General features: G+C 37.2%; 1 protein-coding gene across 3 annotated transcripts in view; it reads left to right on the top strand.

The window, feature by feature from the left end:
- Positions 1–22,331, top strand: part of LOC112055985 (ankyrin repeat and BTB/POZ domain-containing protein 2) — a 78,760-nt gene that overhangs the window by 14,006 nt on the left and 42,423 nt on the right. For all 3 annotated transcript variants that reach the window (XM_052882308.1, XM_052882307.1, XM_052882306.1), the window contains exon 2: positions 16,829–16,847. In XM_052882308.1, the coding sequence (XP_052738268.1) occupies positions 16,829–16,847 (19 nt within the window). The remainder of the gene's footprint in view (positions 1–16,828; positions 16,848–22,331) is intronic.

Genomic DNA, 22,331 nt, shown 5'->3' with positions numbered 1-22,331 from the left:
TAATACAGATTTCACACCAGTGTACGATAATCAGGATCCAAGCACTGCGTTAGATTACTTTATAGATAAACTTTCTACTGCCGTTAATAATAATACGAAAATAGCCACACTGTCTAGACGTAAGAAAATAATCAAACCATGGATTACACCTGGACTTCTTAGATGCATAAGGCATAGGGATAATCTGCACAAAAAAGTCAGGCATAGTCCAGATAATGAAATCATTTGTTTAACTTACAAAAGATACAGAAATTTCTGTAATAATATTTTAAAAAAAGTTAGGAGAAACTATGACAAAGAACAAGTAAGCATGGCCAAAAATGATAACAGAAGATTATGGAACGTCCTTAAAAATATAATTAACACTACAAAACAAAAAGGGTATAATAAAGAATTGCTAAATATTAAAAGTACACCACAATCATCGGTTGATGGTATCAATAATTATTTTATAAATGTGGGTAAAAATCTTGCAGAGAGTTTTAACAATGTCGATACGCCTAAGTTGGATGGGGCTTCCGGCAGTCGGCTAAGTTCTTTTGTGCTACTGAATACAGATATGGATGAAGTAAATAGTATCATTATGAGCCTGAAAAACGAATGTACAGTGGGATGGGATGGTATCAGCAATAAAATACTTAAAATTTGTAAGCATCATCTTATACCCCCAATAACATATATTTTTAACTGTTGCCTGCAGAAGGGTATTTTCCCAAAAGCACTAAAAATATCAGAACTACGACCAATTTTTAAAAGTGGTAACAAAAGTAATTTGAATGACTACAGGCCAATCTCCATCTTGCCAGCATTATCAAAAATTTTAGAAAAAATAATAAATACAAGATTAACACAATATGTAGAAAAGAACAATCTTCTATCTAGAAATCAGTTTGGCTTTAGGCACGGGAAATCAACGGAAGATGCTGTACACACGCTGACCAATTATATAGGGACAAATCTGGACAAAGATAAAAAATGTTTGTGCATCTTTTTAGATCTGGCAAAAGCCTTTGATACCGTGTCTATACCTCTCCTACTAAATCGGTTAGAATGCATTGGTATAAGAGGCCTTCAACTGAAACTTTTTGAGAATTATTTATCAAACAGATATCAACGCGTAAAATTAGATTCTTTTGTTAGCAGTGACTTGTTGGTTACTCACGGAGTACCTCAAGGCAGTATACTGGGGCCCACTCTTTTTCTTATATATATAGATGCGCTTACTCGTCTTCAATTAGACAAGGGTATGATCATTTCATATGCAGATGATACTGCAATTGCTTTTGCTGCAGATTCCTGGCTTGAAGTATTTAAAGAAGCACAAATGGGTCTAAATGCTGTTACAAAATGGCTGCAAACCAGTAAACTATCATTAAACATTGATAAAACGAAGTATATAACTTTTTCAATGCGACAAACGATTAATTTACCTGATCACCTCCATATTACCGCACATTCATGTCCCCACTCTACAATTAATAGTTGTACATCTTGCAAAATATTAGAAAAAGTCGAACACATTAAATATTTAGGAATAACCATTGATTGTAATTTAAATTTTAAAAAACATATTGTTAATCTTAGGAGCAGACTGTCTAAAATGATTTATATTTTCAAAACTCTTAGGCATGTAGTTGAGCCTAAAATACTAAAGCGGATATACCTGACTTTATGCCAATCCATAATCTCTTACTGCATAACTATATGGGGAGGTGCAGACAAAACTACATTAATGAAAATTGAAGTTGCACAACGTGCAATACTCAAGGTTTCCACTTATCGACCATTTCTGTACCCAACCTCACTACTATATAAAAACTGTGAGGTACTCTCAGTGAGAAAACTATATATACTGAGTATTTCATTAAAACAGCATTGTGACCTCATATACAAATCCTCTGATTTGGACAGACGTAGGAAATACACGGTGGCGAAGGCTCCTTTTCCTACAAAAACGTCATTTATAAGAAGATTTTACTGTTTCCAAGGTCCTCACGTATATAACAAAATAAACGCAGTATTAAATGTCTACCCACTAAATAAAAGGAATTGCAAAAAAACTTTAATACCATATTTATTAAACCTGTCATATGAAGATACTGAAAAGTTACTTACCGTTGAAAAATAAACATACACTACTCATCTATCTAAATATATATTTAATTCGGAACTCTCCACTTACTGAAATAAATTACACTTGAATACCCTTGAATACACTTGAATATAGCACAGTAAATCTTTACTCTGCCCATAGCACCGGCCTAAACCAAACACACATTAATCACACATTCGTAAACACGAATACACACACACACACACACACACTACACACGCTACACCCACACACATCAACCCACATACACTTTCTAAGGCACACTCAACTAACATGTATTTTATTTTATTTTATTTTATTTCCTTCGCTCGTCGTTGTTATTATTATTTGTTTATTTAGTTTTTTCCTTTTACTAATATTTAGCTAGTTTTTTATTATTAAGATTTTTATTTTCTCTAATTTTAGATTGTTAATTTTGAATGTTGTAATCATCTATAATGAGGGAAGAGCGATGGAAGTTGCGACACGGTTTATACTAGTGCAACTTCCATCACATTAATTATTTGGATTTACGCATTTAATTTTTTGGATTAAGTATATTAAATAAGCATGTAACTTTTAGTAATAAAGCTATTGTCTATTGTCATTGTCTATTGTCTTTATCTTATGGGGCATTCCTAATAGGGTTATTAGGAATGCCCCATAATCGTGTCCCGAGGGCACAAACACGTAGAATACGCGGCGCGTGGACCGAGCCACCATAAATCGTGGATAGATGTTTTTTTTTTTGCGTTTTCGAATTCCGGAGTGAGTGGAGCGGGAGGGGGGATGCTTGCTCCTTTTGCGCGAGAAACACCTGCCGCGCCTTTGGGATGACATTGCAGGTAGGGTGACCATGGGCCGACGACTGAATGTACAGTTTACTTTAACTTTGCCGCTTTAAAGTTTGCATCTCATTTTGACTTTATGTTTATATTACTGCGCACTCCTTTGAATTCATTTCAAAGTGGTTAACTTATTTGATTTGAAATGTTAACAGTTTGCTTGGTTGATGCGGTTCTAATGCGAAATTAATTTAATTAATCTAATACTAATAATATCTGTGGTTCGTTGAATATATTACATTGATAATAATCTTTTTACTTGTGTTTATTGAAATATACGTAGTATAAACTGTAGTTATATTATTCAATCATTTTAATTTATTAATACTTAAGTTTGTGATGTTGTTTATGTATTATTAATATTTACAAAAATGTTTTATAACCATCGTTAATATTTACTGTTGAGGGTTATATCTCCGCCCGAGTGGACTGTTGTTCTACGTGAGTACGCGAGTAAGGGACGGAAAGGAAAGCCTGTGCTAGGTGTGGACCTAGTCGCTGATTTTCCGTCACTTTGTCTATATATAATAGAATATTGGTCACGTTTAAAAAACAGACTAGTTATACTCGTCATCATCATCATTATCAGCCGATGGGTGTTCTCTCCTGGACATAGGCCTCTTGCATGGAGGTTCATGCAAAAGGCAAGAGGCCTTATACTCGTACATGTAGCTAAATAGTACCTTTGACTAGTCCTGTCTTGACTGTCCAATTAAATCGTAATCAATAGACATCCTAGCGGCAAATGAAAGAGCTGTGCTGTGACAGCGATGTACCAAAAACTAGTTCGCTGTGACATCACTGACATCCGGTGCTTTATTGAACTAATTGAATTTTAAATTGACTAGCCTTTGTCTAAGTTGGGCTGCCATCAACAGGGTGCGTGTTATCAGTAACGTTAAGGGTATTGACTAGTACCTATTGCCTAAATGTACGAGTATTGCCCAGTTGTTCTATATTGATCCATAGTACCTACTCCATGTTTTTCATTACGTTGTGGCATTACACGGAGCAACATTAATACCTGCCTAGATAAACCAATTTCGAGGAACCAACCAACCAACCAACTGTTAGGAAGCTATTTAAATTTATAATTATAGCGTAGATGATTCTGTCTTGTCAACTACATCTAAGTAATAAATACCTAGATATAGTTGCTGGTTTGACGTTCAGTGTTGCTAGGTTGGTACTACTGCATTGCTGGATATGCTGTTGCTCAACCGAGCTGTTAAATTATTACAGCTCGAACGACAAAGTATATATATCAGAATCAGATATGAAATGCGTTTAATAAATCAAAATATATTAACCCCATTACATAATGGACTGTATGCACATTTTGAAACGAACGACCTCTTTCACCTTCACCCCGGCGCTCTCCATCAATACGCGGACCAACAAAAAGTTGCCTAATTATAAGAGCTGATTATACAAACATACATTCCAAATTAGTGCGTTGACCTGTCCGTTGTAAAGACAGTTTATCATAAAGGTTTTAAGAGGAAACCCGTTTAAGTTGATATAATGATCGGTTCTACGAACTACCGGCGCGCGCTCCGAGGCGGTGCCACAGCCTAAAGACTCCGTATTCGGTACAATAAATCCTTAGACAATAAATAAAGTTACTAGATTCACGTTTTTGTAGTTCTATTTTTATTTGCTGTAACCTCTTGAATTCTTCACTGACAGAGCTGAAAACTCATTTTTTTTTAATTTTCGATTTCAGCACAGACCCCAAAAGCTTTAGGAATAAGCTATTAGAGGTATATCCCTACCTAGTTAGACCTAACAAATGAATTTACTAAAAATGGCTATGTTGAAAGTTTATGCTGTGGAAGTAGCTGCGAGAGGAATACCAGCAAAATCTTACTATAACCTTAACTCGAAGACCTTGACTTCGCTAGAACTGTAGCAATTATAATGGCTTACTAAAGTTGACCTAATAGAATCATATCAAATCTGGCTTGGTAGGAACACCAGCGTGGAAGGGGAGTGTTAACCAGTTTGAAACCCCACATCTGGTCACAAGTCCCGGTGTTTCTTTCTGTCACGATGGACTCGGCACCCGCCCGGTGAATCCACGGAATGCCAAGATATCTGCATCTACCTATATGATACCACGTACCTATATATATGCGCGTGGGCCACGGGCAGTGGGCATGGGCCACTGTCCGGTAGCCGGAGCCATCAATCACGCACTGAGCGCGCCGAAGCTCCGCGCCCGCCATTACCGCGCAATTTGTCCGACCGACGCTTTTTGTGGCGACGGGTTTGTCGAAATCTCATTTTAATAATGTTTCTAAGCCCTTGGCATTTACTGTTAAATTTTATTATCATGTGTACGTAGCCTGCAGCCGGTATGCGACTCGTCATTTAATTCTACTAAACATAAATCTGCTGCGCGGCCCTTTGTGCGATGTTTCAATTAAAGTTTTTCAGAAATTTGTCGGGAACTTTATTGAGTAAGAGAGTAATTTTTAAGACATTTAAAATGTCAACATTATGGTTGTTTTACTAAACGGGATCGTAAAATTTATTTGCACAGTTCTTTTTTTTACATTGCAAGATAACATAATATTACAAATAATTTTCACAAAAAAAGGGGAAATGTAGAGAAAAATAAGTAGTTATTTAAAACTGTAATCTTGTATTGTATCTTGGCAACTCCTTGTGACAAGACTTGCGGAGAGAGTGAGATTTTTTTGCGGTATCTAAGAAGATGAAAAGATCTGACTTCAATCAAAAGATCCTCGAATCAAAAACGGTACTCATGTTTAAATTCAATATTATTCAAACTGATAGAAGTGAGGTTAGTTCAATCAATCATAAGTTCACGAGCAACCTCATGTCGTGTTCGTGTCAAATATAATAAAATAATAACCGATATTAAACTGATCTCGTGTAGATAAACTGCATTACATGGCCGTAATGCCGCAACACACATTAGGCGGGTCTACTTTTGTTTTCAACGGCCATATCTCGATGGATAGTATAGATCGTTCGATATTATATAGATCGCACGATAGCTTATAGTTCTACAGAGGTCCGAGTTGTTTCGTTCGGTAGCAGGCGGTGATTAATTGCTACAACCTTACGTTTAATATTGTAATGAAATATAAGTGGTGCGCCGTGTATTGTATTAAATAGTTACATTGTTAATATATCTTATAGATACGCTGTCGGCTCCATGACTTTGACAGTCCAAGATGAAATAAACGTGGGGCTTGAAGCAAGTTTTACAGGCCCTTAGACCGCAATAGGCTCTGTGGTCAAAACTTTATCAAAGCCTAGGCCTTACTGTCTTGCCTTTATACTTTTAACTTTATACTTTTACTTCTTCAATACTTCAATAAAATAGGTGTACTACATATAAAGTATTTTGTAACATATGCTAGTAAAGTACCTATATCTTATTTCACCAATTTTAATATCATAATGTATCTCATTATGCACATGTGCCGTAATGTAATAGCGAAGAGTTTTTATGTCAGAAATGTGTTCAATATTTTATGAATAAAATTAACTTTGTAAGAAAAAATATTGTAAAACATTTATCTGTTACAGAAACACAAAAATATTAATTTTCTTTATTAGTAATACTGGCTGTTTTTGGTGCATTTGTCTAAAAATAACAAACGTTGGTGTGCACTTCGTTATCTGTGCAAAAATGACAAGCGTATCAAAATATCATCATATGGAAAACAGGCAAAGATGCAAATTCGTTTTCAGAAAGTGTGTACAAAAGTGTGTTTCCTCGCAAGTGTGTTATAAAACATCGTATGACATACGTGCGCTTTGTTAATTACAGCCTCTGCTTCCTTACTATAAGCTCTCGCCTTTGGCTCGAGCTGCAATATCGCCTAGGCTGTAATTTTCCACAGAACAAACACCGCTAAAAGCTAAGTAATATTCAACTTACCGCACTTATATCATAATGTACTATTGTTTAAGATATTACCTTATAGTACAAAACATTGCCCTGGTCCTGTTAAGATTTGGGTGCTCCTGGGTTCCATCTTCAAAATCATTTTTTTTACCTACTGCCTGACGCAGTTGGTATTAAAGGTAGTTGAAATTTAAAAAGATTTAATATTTTTTGTCAGAACAACATAATTGTTACAAATATAAATAAAAATGTCTGATTTGTGTTTTGCGACGTATGATTCGAATCCAAAACGCATTTTGTGTTTGATTCAAATCCGTGACGTATACCTACTAAGCTCTTTAAGCAATTATTCAAAATATTACCTTGTAAACAGATTCATAAAGTTTCTATAAGTAAATGTTTACTTATCAAAGGAGGTAGAAATAAAAACAATATTTTATTTTCGACAAGATAAGAATCAAAACTTGTGAGCTGTAAGCAATGTAAGATATAATGAATATCGATATTAATTACTATAATTGCCGGCCGAAACCACTTCATCATACACAAAGAAATTCGTGATCTTTAATTTTTATCCTTGAAATAAATTACACTGTAGCAAGAGTACAGTAGGGTAACCATGTGTAGATATTAGTACGAGATTACAGATTGGATTTTGTTTTATTATTATTTTTTTCCCATTTTATCACCCACCCACCAACAAATTAATTGTTGTTGTTGATTATTATTAATTGTTTCTTAATTAACTAGTTAAATTTTAGAATGTTTTAAAAATGTTCATTCTCTCATTATTGTAGGTATGCCATAAAATAAACAAAATAATAAAGACGACATCAAGCGAGTCACAGGGATTCGTTGGATGCAGATGGCTCAGTATCGTGATGTTTGGAAGTCCCTACAAAAGGCCTATGTCCTGCAGTGGACGTCCATCGGCTGATATGATGATGATGATGCCATAAAAATATGTATAAACACATCTAAAGTTATTTTCAGACCAAATATTTAATTAAAGACTTTGTTAGGGCAATAAAGTCTATCAGGCGGGGCTCGAACTTGACTTCTCAGCGTTGAGTCCGTCATCTTAACTTAAATTGAGGTTTTTATTTTATTTGAGCGTGCGTAAAATGAGTCAAGCGTACAAATAAGCACAAAGTGTGGTCACCCACTGCAGCACAGAAGCGATCGGCAGCGCTCGTAATTGCGGCCGATCCTTGGGGCCACGCGGCATTCCTGCGAACAAGGCGCGACGGCAAAAAGTGAAACACTCTTGCTTTTCACTACTGGTGATCTATGAGTGCACTTATCTTGTACTATATGTGTTCTGTGCTTATAGTGAGCCTTCACACTTGGCAGAGTGATCGGCCGACTGTGAGGCGACTGTCTGGAATTTAGAAGTTGGTGTTGTTGTGTACTCCTGAGTGCCTCGAGGAGTACGTTAAGCTGTTTGTGTGGGTCATTAACATAATACTATAGTAAATATAGTTGGAGCATCGTATGGCGAGTCTATCTGCCAAATGTCTCCTCTCAGAATGAGAGGGGTTAGGCCAATAGTCCACCACGCTGGCCATAATGCGGATTGGCAGACTTCACACACGCAGAGAATTTAAAAAATTCTCTGGTATGCAGGTTTCCTCACGATGTTTTTCCTTCATCGTTTGAGACACGTGATATTTAATTTCTTAAAATGAACACAACTGAAAAGTTGGAGCCCCGGACCGGATTCGACCTCACACCCTCCGGAATCGGAGGCAGAGGTCATATCCACTGGGCTATCACGGCTCACGGATTTTTTGCATGCGAGATTGTAATCGGTGATGGTTTTCATTTAACACTTAATGGGCCAGCGTTACTCATCACTATGCATTTCGCCTGCGTGAAATTCTTGTGGTTAATAATGCAATCAAAGTGTAGTTTGTCTTTCCTCGCACTAGGGCTGAAAGTGAGTCATAGACATACACTGACTATATGTCAAGTGTGCACATACTCATACGACACGACAGATTGCGGTTTTTATGGTGAACAGTTGAAATAGTATCCCATCGATAAATCAGCTTAGTCGCTAATCGAGCGCGCACGGAAAAAACAGCTGCGCGATTACAAGGCGTTTAGAGCAAAGAAATAGTAGAGCAATTAGTAGCACCACTTGGTATCAAGTGTTCGCACTTACGCGGTGTTCATTACGAACACTTGTTTTTTCTTTGTCTGATGGTATTCTTACCGTGCATTTTTCTTGAAGTAAATGTTATGGTTTTTATTTACGCAGTTATTTAGTCATTACGTACTTAGTTTTTATTTTATGAGGTTTTTATACAGATAGTATATCTTTTTAATGAGAAAGAATTCAATAGGAATTTTAAGCTGACTTATGCAAATAATTATAAAGTTCCACTTTCAATGGTGCCAAAAATACTGACTGCATTTCCGCGTTGGACAACCAGGCTCAAGGTTGATCCTTAGCCCAAAAAAATGAGCCAGCCCTTCCGTCACCAGTCGATAGCGTTGGTTTGTTTAGTAAATAAAGCAGCAGATTTTTTTAAAAGATGACTATTGGAAATCAAGTGGAAACAAGGTTTTCAGGAGGCATCGGAGGCACCGAAGTCTGGAGGATGTGGCTTAGAAGAAAAACGTCCCACCAGCATGGTTTGCTTCTTTCAGTTTTGTCCGACTAGCCATGAATATCATATACTGAAAGTTCTAGAGTAGTACGGTCATGAATAAATATTTTGTTTTGCGCCCAAGGGTTAGGTATAAGTACAATTTCACACCGCCAATACAATACATGCTATGCTACCTATTTGCAAGCCTACGGACAGGACTACTTTTAAATATTGGATAGAGTCAACATCTCCTGATGATGATGGAGGATGCTCCGGTTTCGGGGTGAAATTTACGTAGAGAGTATTTTGTCGGACCTGGGTGACGTTGTCGCATGGGTTCGTCGACTTTTCGCGGATGATAGCAAAATAAATAAATCATTATATAATCATGATGAACTTCCGCAAAGTAACGCCTGCTTCTATCCAGCAAAATAATTATTTTTTTATCTATATTTGGACAGGACTACGCCTTTCAGGTCTGCTGATAGCATATTATAACACATTCTCAAACAAGCGACGCCTGCATTCCTGCACTATATTCCAGCAGCACGGAATACGCGAGTAATTGCAGGCGGCGGCATCGTCATTATCATTTCTGTCCGCACCACTTATCTCACTACTCATGAGTATGTTATACTGATAGTGGACGCCCGCGACTTCGTCCACGTGTCCGTGCGTCCAGTTTTTCACATATCCCGCTGGAACCATGGATTTTTCCGGGTTCAAAAGAATCCTAAATTTTGTTAAATAACCTCCTCTTTCAGTGAAAGTTCAATTACAAACTGACTGACAGAAAGACAAAAATTAAAAAAAAGTTTGTTTGTCCTGTAAATAACTAGGTACCTACGTAAAAGCACTTGCCATGACGCAGTTATTTTAAAATCACAGACAGACGTTTCAATGTATTAAGTATTCATATGTGATTCGCTCCAGGCATGTTACTTCCAGTTTCTGATCTAGGTTAACTCACCAGACAGTAATTTTTCTAACAGTAAAGCCTTTCAATGGCTTCCTCGTCGCTCCAAGGACTGCCTTGTCGTGTCCAGTGATCCTGTCATATGGATCACGAGGTCCTGGATGGCCCTGGATATGAAATGAAATACAAATAACATGACGTCGAAATGCGTTTTTTTGTTACATGAAATATAGGTTTTAGAACTCAATGAAAATACTTTTAAAGACTCCCAAAAATTAAAAAAATCTCTAGTTACAGTTGGACTTTAATGGATTCAATTACTTTGACAGATTTTTATTCCTGACAATAAATAAATGACTTGTACTAAATCAATTACACATTTGCCATTTTGAAAAAAATTGCTGGATCAGGATCTGGCGTTCATATCATCGACGCATGCTAGGGCTACAGAACTGTAAAAACATTTCGTGAGGAAACCTGCTTACCAGAGAATTTTCTTCATTCTCTGCGTGTGTGAAGTCTGCCAATCCGCATTGGGCCAGCGTGGTGGACTATGGGAACCCCTCTCATTCTGAGAGGAGACTCGAGCTGAGCAATGCGCCGAATATGGGTTGATAATAAAAACATTTAGTATGTCGATATTTGAAGGAGAAAGCGTTTACCGAGTGCAGTGAGGCTTGGCCGCCCGGCGTATGTACCTACGTATGTCAGGGGTCCGAGCTATTGTTCCTGCTCCACGTCGGCCCCACTTCCTTACACACTTATGCTTGTCCAACTGTAACATCTATCTCTTTGGCGAAGTTGCATAATTGTTAAGGAGTAGCGTTCCATTCCCACCTTGATCAAATTAGAAATTAAAGTCACAACTGCCTATCTGTTTGCAATTTAACTCGACATGTCGTTTTTCACCAATGCAGTATTTCAAGACGAGAGTTAAAGTTGTTGTAATATAAATAAACTTTATCTACATACTATGTTTGGGGATGTCGGAAAAAAATATGACGACTGGAGTGGCAAACTCCTCCGACCAATAAACTCTGTTAAGTTAGCCAAATAAATTTCCAAGAAGTTTTGCCAAAAAATTGGGGTTGGGAAATTTCACAGTTTCATTATAATAATGTCATTAGTTTTCAGCGTATTGGGAATTTGTGCAACGATGACTATATATTTTATCTGAATTATGGAATAAAGTTGTTTAATAAATAGAATACCTCATCACCTTTGGCCTTTTTCATGGTCCTACAGGGCATAGATTTCCTCCTGATGTCATTGGGCTATTACCGGTTAATTAAAAAATCAGCAAAGTTGCATTTGCGGTAGACACCCTAGCTACGCAGTGGCGCGCTTACTATCGCAATAAATACCCGCCGATGTTTTTGCAATGTAATCCTATAAGGAGATAAACTATCGATCATTCACTTTATATGTAGGACACGATATGGAAGTCGTTGAGGAACGGGGGCAATTGGACAGCAATGCGATCGTACAGGTTCTGCCTGTGTCCGGTACAAGGCAACTATGTGTACAGGGTAAGACGACATCTCGCGGTATCTCGGTAAACCGTTTCTGAATACTTAATTTTAATCACGCGGAAGATGATGAGCTTTTATTTAGTTTTCGTGTAATACGTGGGTTCTTCTTAACCCCCGATACAAAAAGAGGGGTATTATAAGTTTAACGTGTCTGTTTGTCAGTCAGTCTGTGGCACCATAACTCTCGAACGGTTGAAGCGATTTCAATTAAGTTTTTTTTTATTAAAGGTGACGTATGCGCGAGCGTTTTTATACATGTTTGATGAAAATCGTTTGAGCCGTTTAAAGTTGTGGGGGGGGGGTGAAAGTGGGGAAGAGTAACCGAATGTCTGCAAATATACTTGAGTGGGGTCTGAAATAAAAGCACACTGAAAGAGAACTTGATCGAGAGTGCAATTTCATAATTTCATGACATTCGGGGCCCGCGACTTCATCCGCGAAAAAGCGAAAAACTGTTAGGGGAGAGCGGGGCTGAAAGTGCCGGGGGTAAATAGTGCCGACGTAAATATCTCGAAAACAGAAAGAGATAGATATACGATCGTATTGTGTCGCGTAATTGTTAACAGCCGCGCACATGCGGCTACCATTTTAGTTGCGTTAGCGACGCGGGCTGAGTGGCTGTGCATGTGAGTGTCCTCCAGCGCTACGTAAGTAAATATTTTCGTTTCGATACTTTTTGGTCGCAAGCTAGCATTTCTCGTGCTTTTAATATGAGAGTTTTAGTAAAATGTTTGTTGTTTATCCTAGTTTATTATGTAGAGTACTTTTAATGATTTCAGCAGATTGATTTTCATATGTGAGACAAAATATCACACTCTCATAAATGGGGTAAAATGGGCCGTTTTTGTGGGGCTGCTTGTGCCGCGGCACAATCAACCCTTAAACTACCTTTATTGTTTCATTATGTCCAAACTGTACTGAAACCGAAGAAAATTTTGGCTGAAAAAGAAACAAAGCAAGTAGGAGCTATTGTTTCAGCAGAGCGTGGAACTCTAGTCACCGTGGAGTTAGCGGTAAGTGCTCTGGGAAACTCAATTCCACCGATGTTCGTATTTCCACGTTTAAAATATAAGGATTTGATAATTATTCGCGACGAATAGTCGCGGCATCCATCTGGTTGGATGACAAGCACAGAGTTCTAAATCTATATGGATCATTTTATAAAACACACTAAGCCTAGTCCTGAAATGCCAGTGCTTTTACTCCTCGACAGTCATTCATCTCACATTGATATTGATGTAATTGAAAAGGCCAAAAAAAATTCTGTTATATTATCATTCCCACCACACTGCACCCATCGTCTCCAACCTCTAGATGTTGGTGTCAATGGCCCTTTTACTAAATATACTGCTCTGAAGCACAAAATAACTGGCCAAGAACTAATCCCGGGAAGACTATGAGCATTTATGAAATACCAGGTATAGTAAAATACGCACTCCCGTTGGAAGAAACACCTATCAATATAAACAAAGCATTTAAAAAGACTGGCATTTGCCCCTATGATTCAAACATATTTACAGACGAAGATTTTGCATCGTCTTTGGTCACTGATCGCCCGGAGATGAAAAATCGACCCTCACAATGTACAGATAACTTGCCTGTCGTTACAAACAATCGAGAAAGGACTCCTAAATATCTTGATCAAACTTTGGAGTCAAATCATGTGGGCAGCAATGATGATGTTGAGACTAGTCCATCAATACTGCAGCATATTCCTGGACAAAGCGATGCAGTCGTTGACATTACAAGTGAAACATCAGGTAATCAAGATCAAGAGCCTATCCCTTGCTGCGGCTTCCAGCTTCCTCAATCAACTGATACAATACAGGAGATAAAAAAACGGCAACTTTCTCACCAGAAATAATAAGACCACTGCCTAAAACACCTTTAAATGGACATAACAAAGGACATAAAAGCCCGATTAAATGGACTTAAGCCCGATTAAATGAACATAACAAAGGACGTAAAAGAAAGACAGCTGTTCTTACGGACACTCCAGAGAAGAATGCTTTGGCCTTAGAACAGTCTAAAAAAATGAAGAAAGAAAGTGGAACTGCAAAGAAGGTTAACGGTAAAGGAAAGGGAAAAGGTAAACGAAGAAAAATACCGACTAAGAACCCCGCTAAGAGAAGAGTGTTGCAAGATGACGTCAGTTCTGATAATGAACAAGAATGGTATTGTATCATATGTTGTGATGCCTATTCTAACTCTGTCTCTGGAGAAAAATGGATTGAATGCAAAGAATGTAAGAATTGGGCCCATTATAATGCATTGAGAATGAAGACAGCCTAGCATTTGTATGTCATAATTGCTATTCTGATAGTTCTGATCTAAAGAAAAACTAGCTTTGATCTATTTTGTTTCTTTTTGTTATAAGCTTAATTAAGCTTAAAGACTGTTGATTTATAGTATAAAGTATAACAAATAAACATTATATTATTAAAAATGTATGTCTTTTACCTAGCATATCAACGGCACAACCGACCTCGCCTATGGCACAACTTGCCCCAACGTGGGGTTGGTAGTGCCTTGCCGCCGCAGCATACAAAAATCACTTTTTTTCTTAAGCTAAGCTTAAGATGAACGACTACTTTTAGACATAGTACTTGTATTATTCGAATTATATGAGGATTTGTCAAAATCGGCACGTTCAGCCCCGCTCTCCCCTATTAAGTGATTTATTTTTATTTTAGTTATTATTATTTATTTATGTAAATATTCCTAAAGAGCTACATTAATTGTAAAATAAGGACTTCACAAGTTCAAATAATTTGCAATGACTGCTACGAGACGGCTATCAAGTAATTAACAAAAGACCCTGTTGTTGGTCATGCATCCGCGTATTCCATGACGAGATCAGAGACTGATTCATTGCGCTTTAGCAGATAACCGCACGTGTGCATACCACAGTCGAGCTCTTTGTGCACACGTTTGCGTATGGTGTTGACCCACTTCATCTTCTACTTACGAGCATATTACATACATATACTGCATAAAATCCATCCATCTAATTTTTTTTATTTTGATAGAACAGACAAAAGTACCTATTTACTTACAAATTTTAATTATTTTTTATTATCTCCTCTAAAAGTTAAACTGCCTAGCTACTGTCCATTAAGCTTGCTGTCCATTAAGTAGATAGTTTCCTTCAGTAGCTTCTTTCTTTTTCTGCGCAAAGCCTAATATGCCAGTCAGTCCTGCCGCCCAATTTCCTACATTAGACGCAAGTTTTATACCAAATAATATAATGGCCATCAACCGCATTTTTCGTATTCAGTAAAGCCCATTGTTAACAAAACTCACGTTACCTACTCTACGATATCCACGAAGGGTTGTCAGTTGACGTTTTTACTATCTCACCTCTTCTAATACCACACTTATATATAAGAAATCGGTTGAAAATTAATTACTGTTCGGTATGTAAATGTGTGTGACGAGCCGTGAGAGCCCAGTGGATATGACCTCTGTCTCCGATTCCGGAGGGTGTGGGATCGAATCTGGTCCGGGGCATACACCTCCAACTTTTCAGTTATGTGCATTTTAAGAAATTAAATATCACGTCTCAAACGGTGAAGGATAAACATCGTGAGGAAACTTACATACCAGAGAACTTTATTAGTTCTCTGCGAGTGTGAAGTCTGCCAATCGGCAATGGGCCAGCGCAGCGTGGTGGACTATTGGCATAACCCCTCTCATTCTGAGAGGAGACTCGAGCTCAACAGTGAACCGAATACGGGTTGATAATGATGATATAATGTATGGCTATAACTCGAAAGCCTTCACCGATTTGAATATGTTTCTTGTGCTCTTGAACAGGATGGCTTAAAAGTTAAAACAATGACTTAAAAGTTAAAACAATGTACTTATTGAGTTTATCGTCTGAGTCTGAGGAAAGGATATTTACTCAATAAACAAAAATGCAGAGAAAGAAATATTTAACCTCAAAGTTTCAAAGGTAGGTACGATTGTATCGTAGGTATGTGACCCACTTCAAGTTATTAGTGAAATAATCGTAACATCTTTTTATTCGATAAAGTAAATATTTTTTACCGTATTTTGACCTACTTTGTGGCATGCAGATACCTAATATAAAAATTAAAAGTGGGAGTGAATAAGTATACAGACTTCCCAACATTGGCGTAGCATGCCGTCGTGGCCCTGTATCAAGATTTATTGGAGGTTCAAATGAAGGGTAGAGATTTCTCACAAAAGAAACAAAAATGCGTGCATAAAATAAATATGACAGTGACATAACCTAGGATATTTTTAACTTTTGCACGCACGTTTAAAGAGGGAAAATAGATTTTTTTTTTGTTATTTCTGAAGTTAAAACTCATACTCATCACTCAGGCAGATTTTCACGTTTTTTTTTTTTCGGGAAGCATCAAATTAAGTATGATTTAAGTACATTTTACTAATTTTGTTTCGTCGTCAGATCCGTTGTATTCTGACGACGAAATCTCTATTACCTATTCGAATTTCCGTTGAATTTACTTGACTAAAGTAAGTATTTGACTCTGAAAGGTGATCACAAAAATATTTCAAAGACTTGATTACTAAGTCGATCGATTTGGTCTCTGTAGAGATGTGAAACAATATATATAGTAAATCATAAGCATATAATGCAGGTGTTGGAAAAGAATGGATAATCGCTTATCACTTAAATAGTATGATCATCATTAACATTAACCCATGTTCGGCTCACTCTCCTCTCTGAATGAGAGGGGTTAGGCTAGTGGTAAGTGGCTAAATGGTAAGCCAAATACTTGCAGGTTTTCTCACGATGATTTTCTTTTACTGTTTGAGACACGTGATATTTAACTTCTTAAAATGCACGCAAAAAGTGAAAAATTAATCTACGCCCTCTGAATCGAACGCTTAGGTCATATCCACTGGGATAGTATGATATGATATGTAAATTAATCTTCGAAGGAAGTTTCACAGTGTGTGTTTGTTGCAGTGAGGATGCGCGCACGCCGGCGGAGGTGGCGCCCGCCACGTCGCCGGGCGGCGGAGCGGCGGGCGGCGAGCGCGCGTGCGCCTGCGCCGCCTGGCCGCCGCGCCGCCCGCCCGCGCCGCACGAGATCCTCCGCCCCAAGCCGCGCAGGTCAGACACTCATTATATATACTCGGCGAGCGCAGAAGCATCGCCTGTACTTCACCGCCATTGGTTAATATGTTATCTATTTCTCTTCACTATATGTCGTTGGTCGCATTCTAGACTGGTGGGGCCTGAAAGCCAACGACAAAAAGCATCTTCTATGTTACATTAGGTGCGGACGCTTTCTAAAGTTCAATAGGTATAAATCAATTTACAGGGTGATTTTATTTATGAGTCGTCTTACCTTTCCATTGACAAATAACGGTAAAATAAAACCACGTTTGTTGTATGGAAGTCCCTTAAATATTTATTTTATTCTCGTTTTTAGTATATGCTGCTGTAGAGGCAACAGCAATGCCTACATCATGTGTGAAAATTTCAACTGTTTAACTATCTCGGTTTATGAAATACATCTGCTGGACGGACGAACGGACGGAGCGGAGTGGAATATGGTCCCGTTTTACACTTTGTGTACGGAACCCTAAATGGAGTACATTTGGTTAAGCCCTGTCATTATGCCCCTCTACATTCCCGCTACATACGCAAGTCGCGCGGCGGAATGCGTGTCGCCGGTCGCGTTATCGCGCGCCACGGAGACAAATGTTCGCTAATTGCCGCTATAAACGCGCCGCCGCCCGCCGCTCGCCGCCCGCCGGTGACACTGATGGCTCTTTAAACTCTCGTGTAAGAGTCAATTAAAACTAATATTTCTCAGGTGCGGTTTCAGTAAAGAGATTTAAGCTTAACAAGCGGCGATATTATCGCGCGCGGCTTATTTTTATTGACCGCGCCGTCTGTTTAAATAGCCAAATTACAAGAAATAGGGAAAATATAAATATAAGAACAGCTAACCCTTTATACATAGATCAATATCGATTGCGACCTATGAAACCTCTCCAAGCCACCATAGTCCTAACTCCATAGTTAATCTGGGATTATTGGTAGGAACATGGACTAAAACAATTTTAACTTTTATCAAATGACAAAGTTCTAGCCATCAGCCTCAGTCTCTTGCCTCTACAGGTAGGTAGGTACCTAATAACAAAAGAGTTTTACTAAACTCTATAATAAATAATTATAAATATGAGTAATAAAATACAGCAAACTAACCTACTTACCCCGTTTAGTCACCGGCGACGGGCGACATGCGACAGCGAGGCATTGCGACGTCCCGTGTCGCGTGATGAATGTCGCGACAGGCTAACGGCACCAGTCGCACCTGGCCTATTTTATCTTAGGACTCTGACTTTGGTTTTTTGTCATAGTAACTTGATGTCACTGTTGGCGTTAACGATGCCTCCACTGCTTTTGCCACTGCACTGCTGTTACCAAATGCGCTCATTCGGAGGAAGTATCCTTGTTTCCAGAATTCCTTGTTCGTCAACTAATTTCATCTGCCGAACAAAAAGTTGCCCAGTAAGCGCACAATAACTCTCTGGTCTTCTGGAACTACGAGTATTTGTCACTTTATTGTCTCCCCTTAAAAGTGAGCGCGACTAAAACTCTTATTGAACAAGAATGCTTACAGAACTGTTTATTCGCGTTCGCTCACCAAACCTTCGCGACACTGTAAGTGGCTTACCGACCTATGTTGATGGTTTTACATTTTATATCGGGTGAACTAACTTTCCTGTTTCTTGGTGACCTTTCTAGTTATTTGAACTTTGGATATAGCAGCAGGAATGATGAACAAGTGACGAATTTTAATCTGTGGATAAAGAAAGAAGGAAATTAAAGAATTTACTATATTACGTTTTATTGTGACAAATATTAAACTAGCATAAATAAAATAGGTGACGATTCATAGCGGTAATAACCATTGACAAAGAGTTCTTTAATGCAGAAGAAAGTGATGACCAAATCCCAAGTTATGAAAGAAAAGATTTCTTTCCATTTCAAATTTTGGATAATGCTGAACAATTGTAACACTTTATTAAGGTAATTTGTTGCCACAACGTGACTGACAAAAACTGATCCCAACATAAAACATTATTACCTACTCAAACACATGTTGGACTCATTCTATAGATAAAATAAAGAAAGTGTAAAAAATCTTTTACGAGCAAAGCATCCCAGTATAATCTTAATAACGATAATAGTAACAAAACCCGTAGCGTTAACTATCGAGACGCATAAATCACAACCAGTTGGCTCGGATCTGGTAGTAGAATTTAAAAATACAAGTAAGTATTCATATAGAAACAGTTTTTAGAAATTGTGAAGAATTAAAAGCGATGATGTCCGGTTCTGGTTATTGGACAAGTCCATTTTTTTAGAAAATGTGCAACATTGTATAGAACTAGTGTTCACTATGTTACTGTAATTCAGGCGTTTAGTTTATCTTCTTATCCATTTTGAATTAAAATACACGCAAAATCTTCAAAAGATTGTATCTCCTTAAAGGATGGCAAAACTTGATAACCAAGTGACCTCTTGTGTGGCTTTTTCGGAAATTGTCGTATAGAAAGTGGTTGTATGGAATGTACGTTTTCCTCTTATGATCAAAATATCAATACCAGCTTATATTATCCAGAAGGAACGTCGGGCGACGTCGGAATGCCTGGGAGTCGATAAATCCAGTTTGTCGAATGTTTTTTGGACGTCGGCAGCCGGATGCCGGTCGCAAATGACTATATAATGCACTTAGAACCCGTTCGCGATAAATTTATTTCGTACTTACTTATGAAATGCGGTGATTTTGTACATTGTCCAGATCGGATTCCTTCGCACCAGCGTGGGTGCACGTAGATAACTAGATTTGATTTATTTGATAACGTTTATGTGAAAGAATTCGAAACTGAACCGGTGATAGTTTTATCGTTCCAGACTTCGACTTTTGCTCTGGAGGTCGAGCGTTTTGGTCCTGTGCATTTATCTTTTGCTTTGACAACTTATGTGCATGTTAAGTAATTAAGTATCGCTTGTGTGATGAAGGAAACTGGCATACCTATACAATGTTCTCGAGGTATGTGAAATTTGCCGATGATGATAATCTTTTGTACTGAACTTTTATTTTAAGCTAAGATTTCTTCACAATATCACAATATATTTTATTCTTAAAACCCTAAATTTTAAAATATTGTTAACATAATGATCCTTTAAATAATTCCGTAACCAGAGAATAGCATTTGATAATTTAATAATTTAATTATCTTCATCTATTGTATCTTCTATCTTCGCCATTATCCTCTTTCTTGTGTACATTTTATTAATATCGTTGTAAATAATAGAGTTACTTTTTTAAATATTCTGAATCAATCTATCACTATTTGCCAATGATGATAAATCTTTAAGGCAGTTATGTTAAATTGGGTGACATTTAAGTAAATGATGGATGTAATTCTCAAAAAACCAGTTCAGATTAAGGTAATTTGAATCTCTACAGAAAAATTAATATACTACACTGTTGCTCACTTCTTAGAGTGTTGCTAATCCTATGAAGGAGCAAATAAGTGCCTAGTTATAATATTAACATCTACTTTGTCTATAATTGCACTATAATTATATAGTTTTTCAAAACTATTTGGTATTATCGAAGGCTGCTTTTTATTATTAGTATGGTTTTCTACTAATTGTTTACCATTAGTGGTACCATCAGTACCTCGTTTGTCTAGAAGCTTTAAGTGTTCCTCCGTAACTATGTTATTAGAGTAATTTACCTAGAAGCCACCATAACTAGGAGCAATTTCAGTAATTGTTTACAACTAACGAATTGCTAAGTTTGTTTTTACGTTTCTTCAGTAAAAGAACATGCAATTTAGCAAGAACTTGGCTGTACACAAACCTTGAACACTATAAATAATAATATCCCATAGCACATACCTACACATAATGTTGTATGCCTAATTTAGTCGTTTTAATATTTAATTTTATTTATTTATACCTTTTTCTTCTCACAACAAGCGCCGTCTCAAGGATCACTGCCTTCTGTATCTAACCCTTGATCCAACAATGAATCCAAAGCTTCTTAAGGCGTTGGTCGAAGCTTTTCACTATAAAATAATTTACTGAAAGTACCAAAGTTCAAGAACTTTCCCGGATTCTACACTATAAAAGTTATTAAGCAGTGATTAATACCTAGTTAAAATCATACAAAGTGATGTACAATTGCGAATCAGCTCGATGCACTTTCTCCTCAACCTTGGGATGGGAAACGGCGTTTGATTGTGATCACGGACAATCATGGGAGACGTGTTTTATGCAACGAAAGTAACTGTTACTTAAGCAAAATCATCTTTGGCGCTAACATTACCACACTTTTTAATTACATGGCCACGAAGAAAGTGTTTTGAGATGTTTTTGTTTATAATTATTTGGTCTTACGAACATCACTTTTTATTTGATATTTTTGCATTTTTGTCATACTCTAACTTTGCTTTGGATTTTTTTATCTTTTGCCTAAAATCTTTTCACTGAGCATGTAAGTTTCACGTTCCTCAGCCTTATCCTCCTAAGCCAAACGTGTTCGTAAACATTTGACAGGCAACCGTACTCTTAGAACACTGTAACTTTGCTTGGCTCATTCAAAAAGTATTCAACTACGAGTACTTGGTATTCTAGAAGCAAGAGTTAATTAACTTACTTAATTATAATAATTAAGTAAGTTAACTCTTGCTTTTTAATTTATTATTAACTTTTATTCAATAAATTAACTTATTAATCAGGCGCAGATTATAAAAAATCTAACCTAATAACATCTTAATGTAAGCTTTAAGCTCTGAGCTAAACAAACAAATCTATGCGATTACAACTTACGGTTGTACGATAGGAAGTCGCTGGAAATAACAAAGATTTAGATTGAACTCCCGACGTAGCGGTAATCTGTACACACTAAAAATAATAACACCTCTCGCGCCACACAGGGTGATCTACTTTGAAAGGAAAGAAAATAACATACCGTAACAAAACTACTAAAAAACTAAAGCTATTACCACAAGAAGAAAAGTTTTCAGGTGCTACTGTAAGTATTCATTATCATTAATATTAAGTACTATTGAGTCACAATCAGTTATGATAACGAGTTTATTCCCTTAAAAACTTCTTCAAAAATAAGGCTCCCGTACTATATGGTAGTGATTTTGTTTAAATATATACACGGTTTTATTATAGATATTTATTATAATTAAAAACTCGCTTTCTTTTCAAAGAAATTGCAAAGCGTTTTATCGACCCCGTGACCAGAAGAATGGCCTATATTTAGGCCAGAGAATTAATATTGCCATACAACGTGGCAATACTGCCAGCCTTCTGGGCACTGTACCAATGAACATCGGTTTGGACGAATTCTACGACACCTGAGTCTTTTGATATAATTTAAATTTAGTATATTTCATTTTTTATTTTTATAATCTGTAGTTAATAT

Source organism: Bicyclus anynana, chromosome 6 (genome assembly GCF_947172395.1).
Source record: "Bicyclus anynana chromosome 6, ilBicAnyn1.1, whole genome shotgun sequence".
In the NCBI taxonomy this organism is placed as follows: Eukaryota; Metazoa; Arthropoda; class Insecta; order Lepidoptera; family Nymphalidae; genus Bicyclus; species Bicyclus anynana.
Note: the sequence above shows the minus strand (reverse complement) of the source record. Positions and strands in the feature narration are given on the sequence as shown.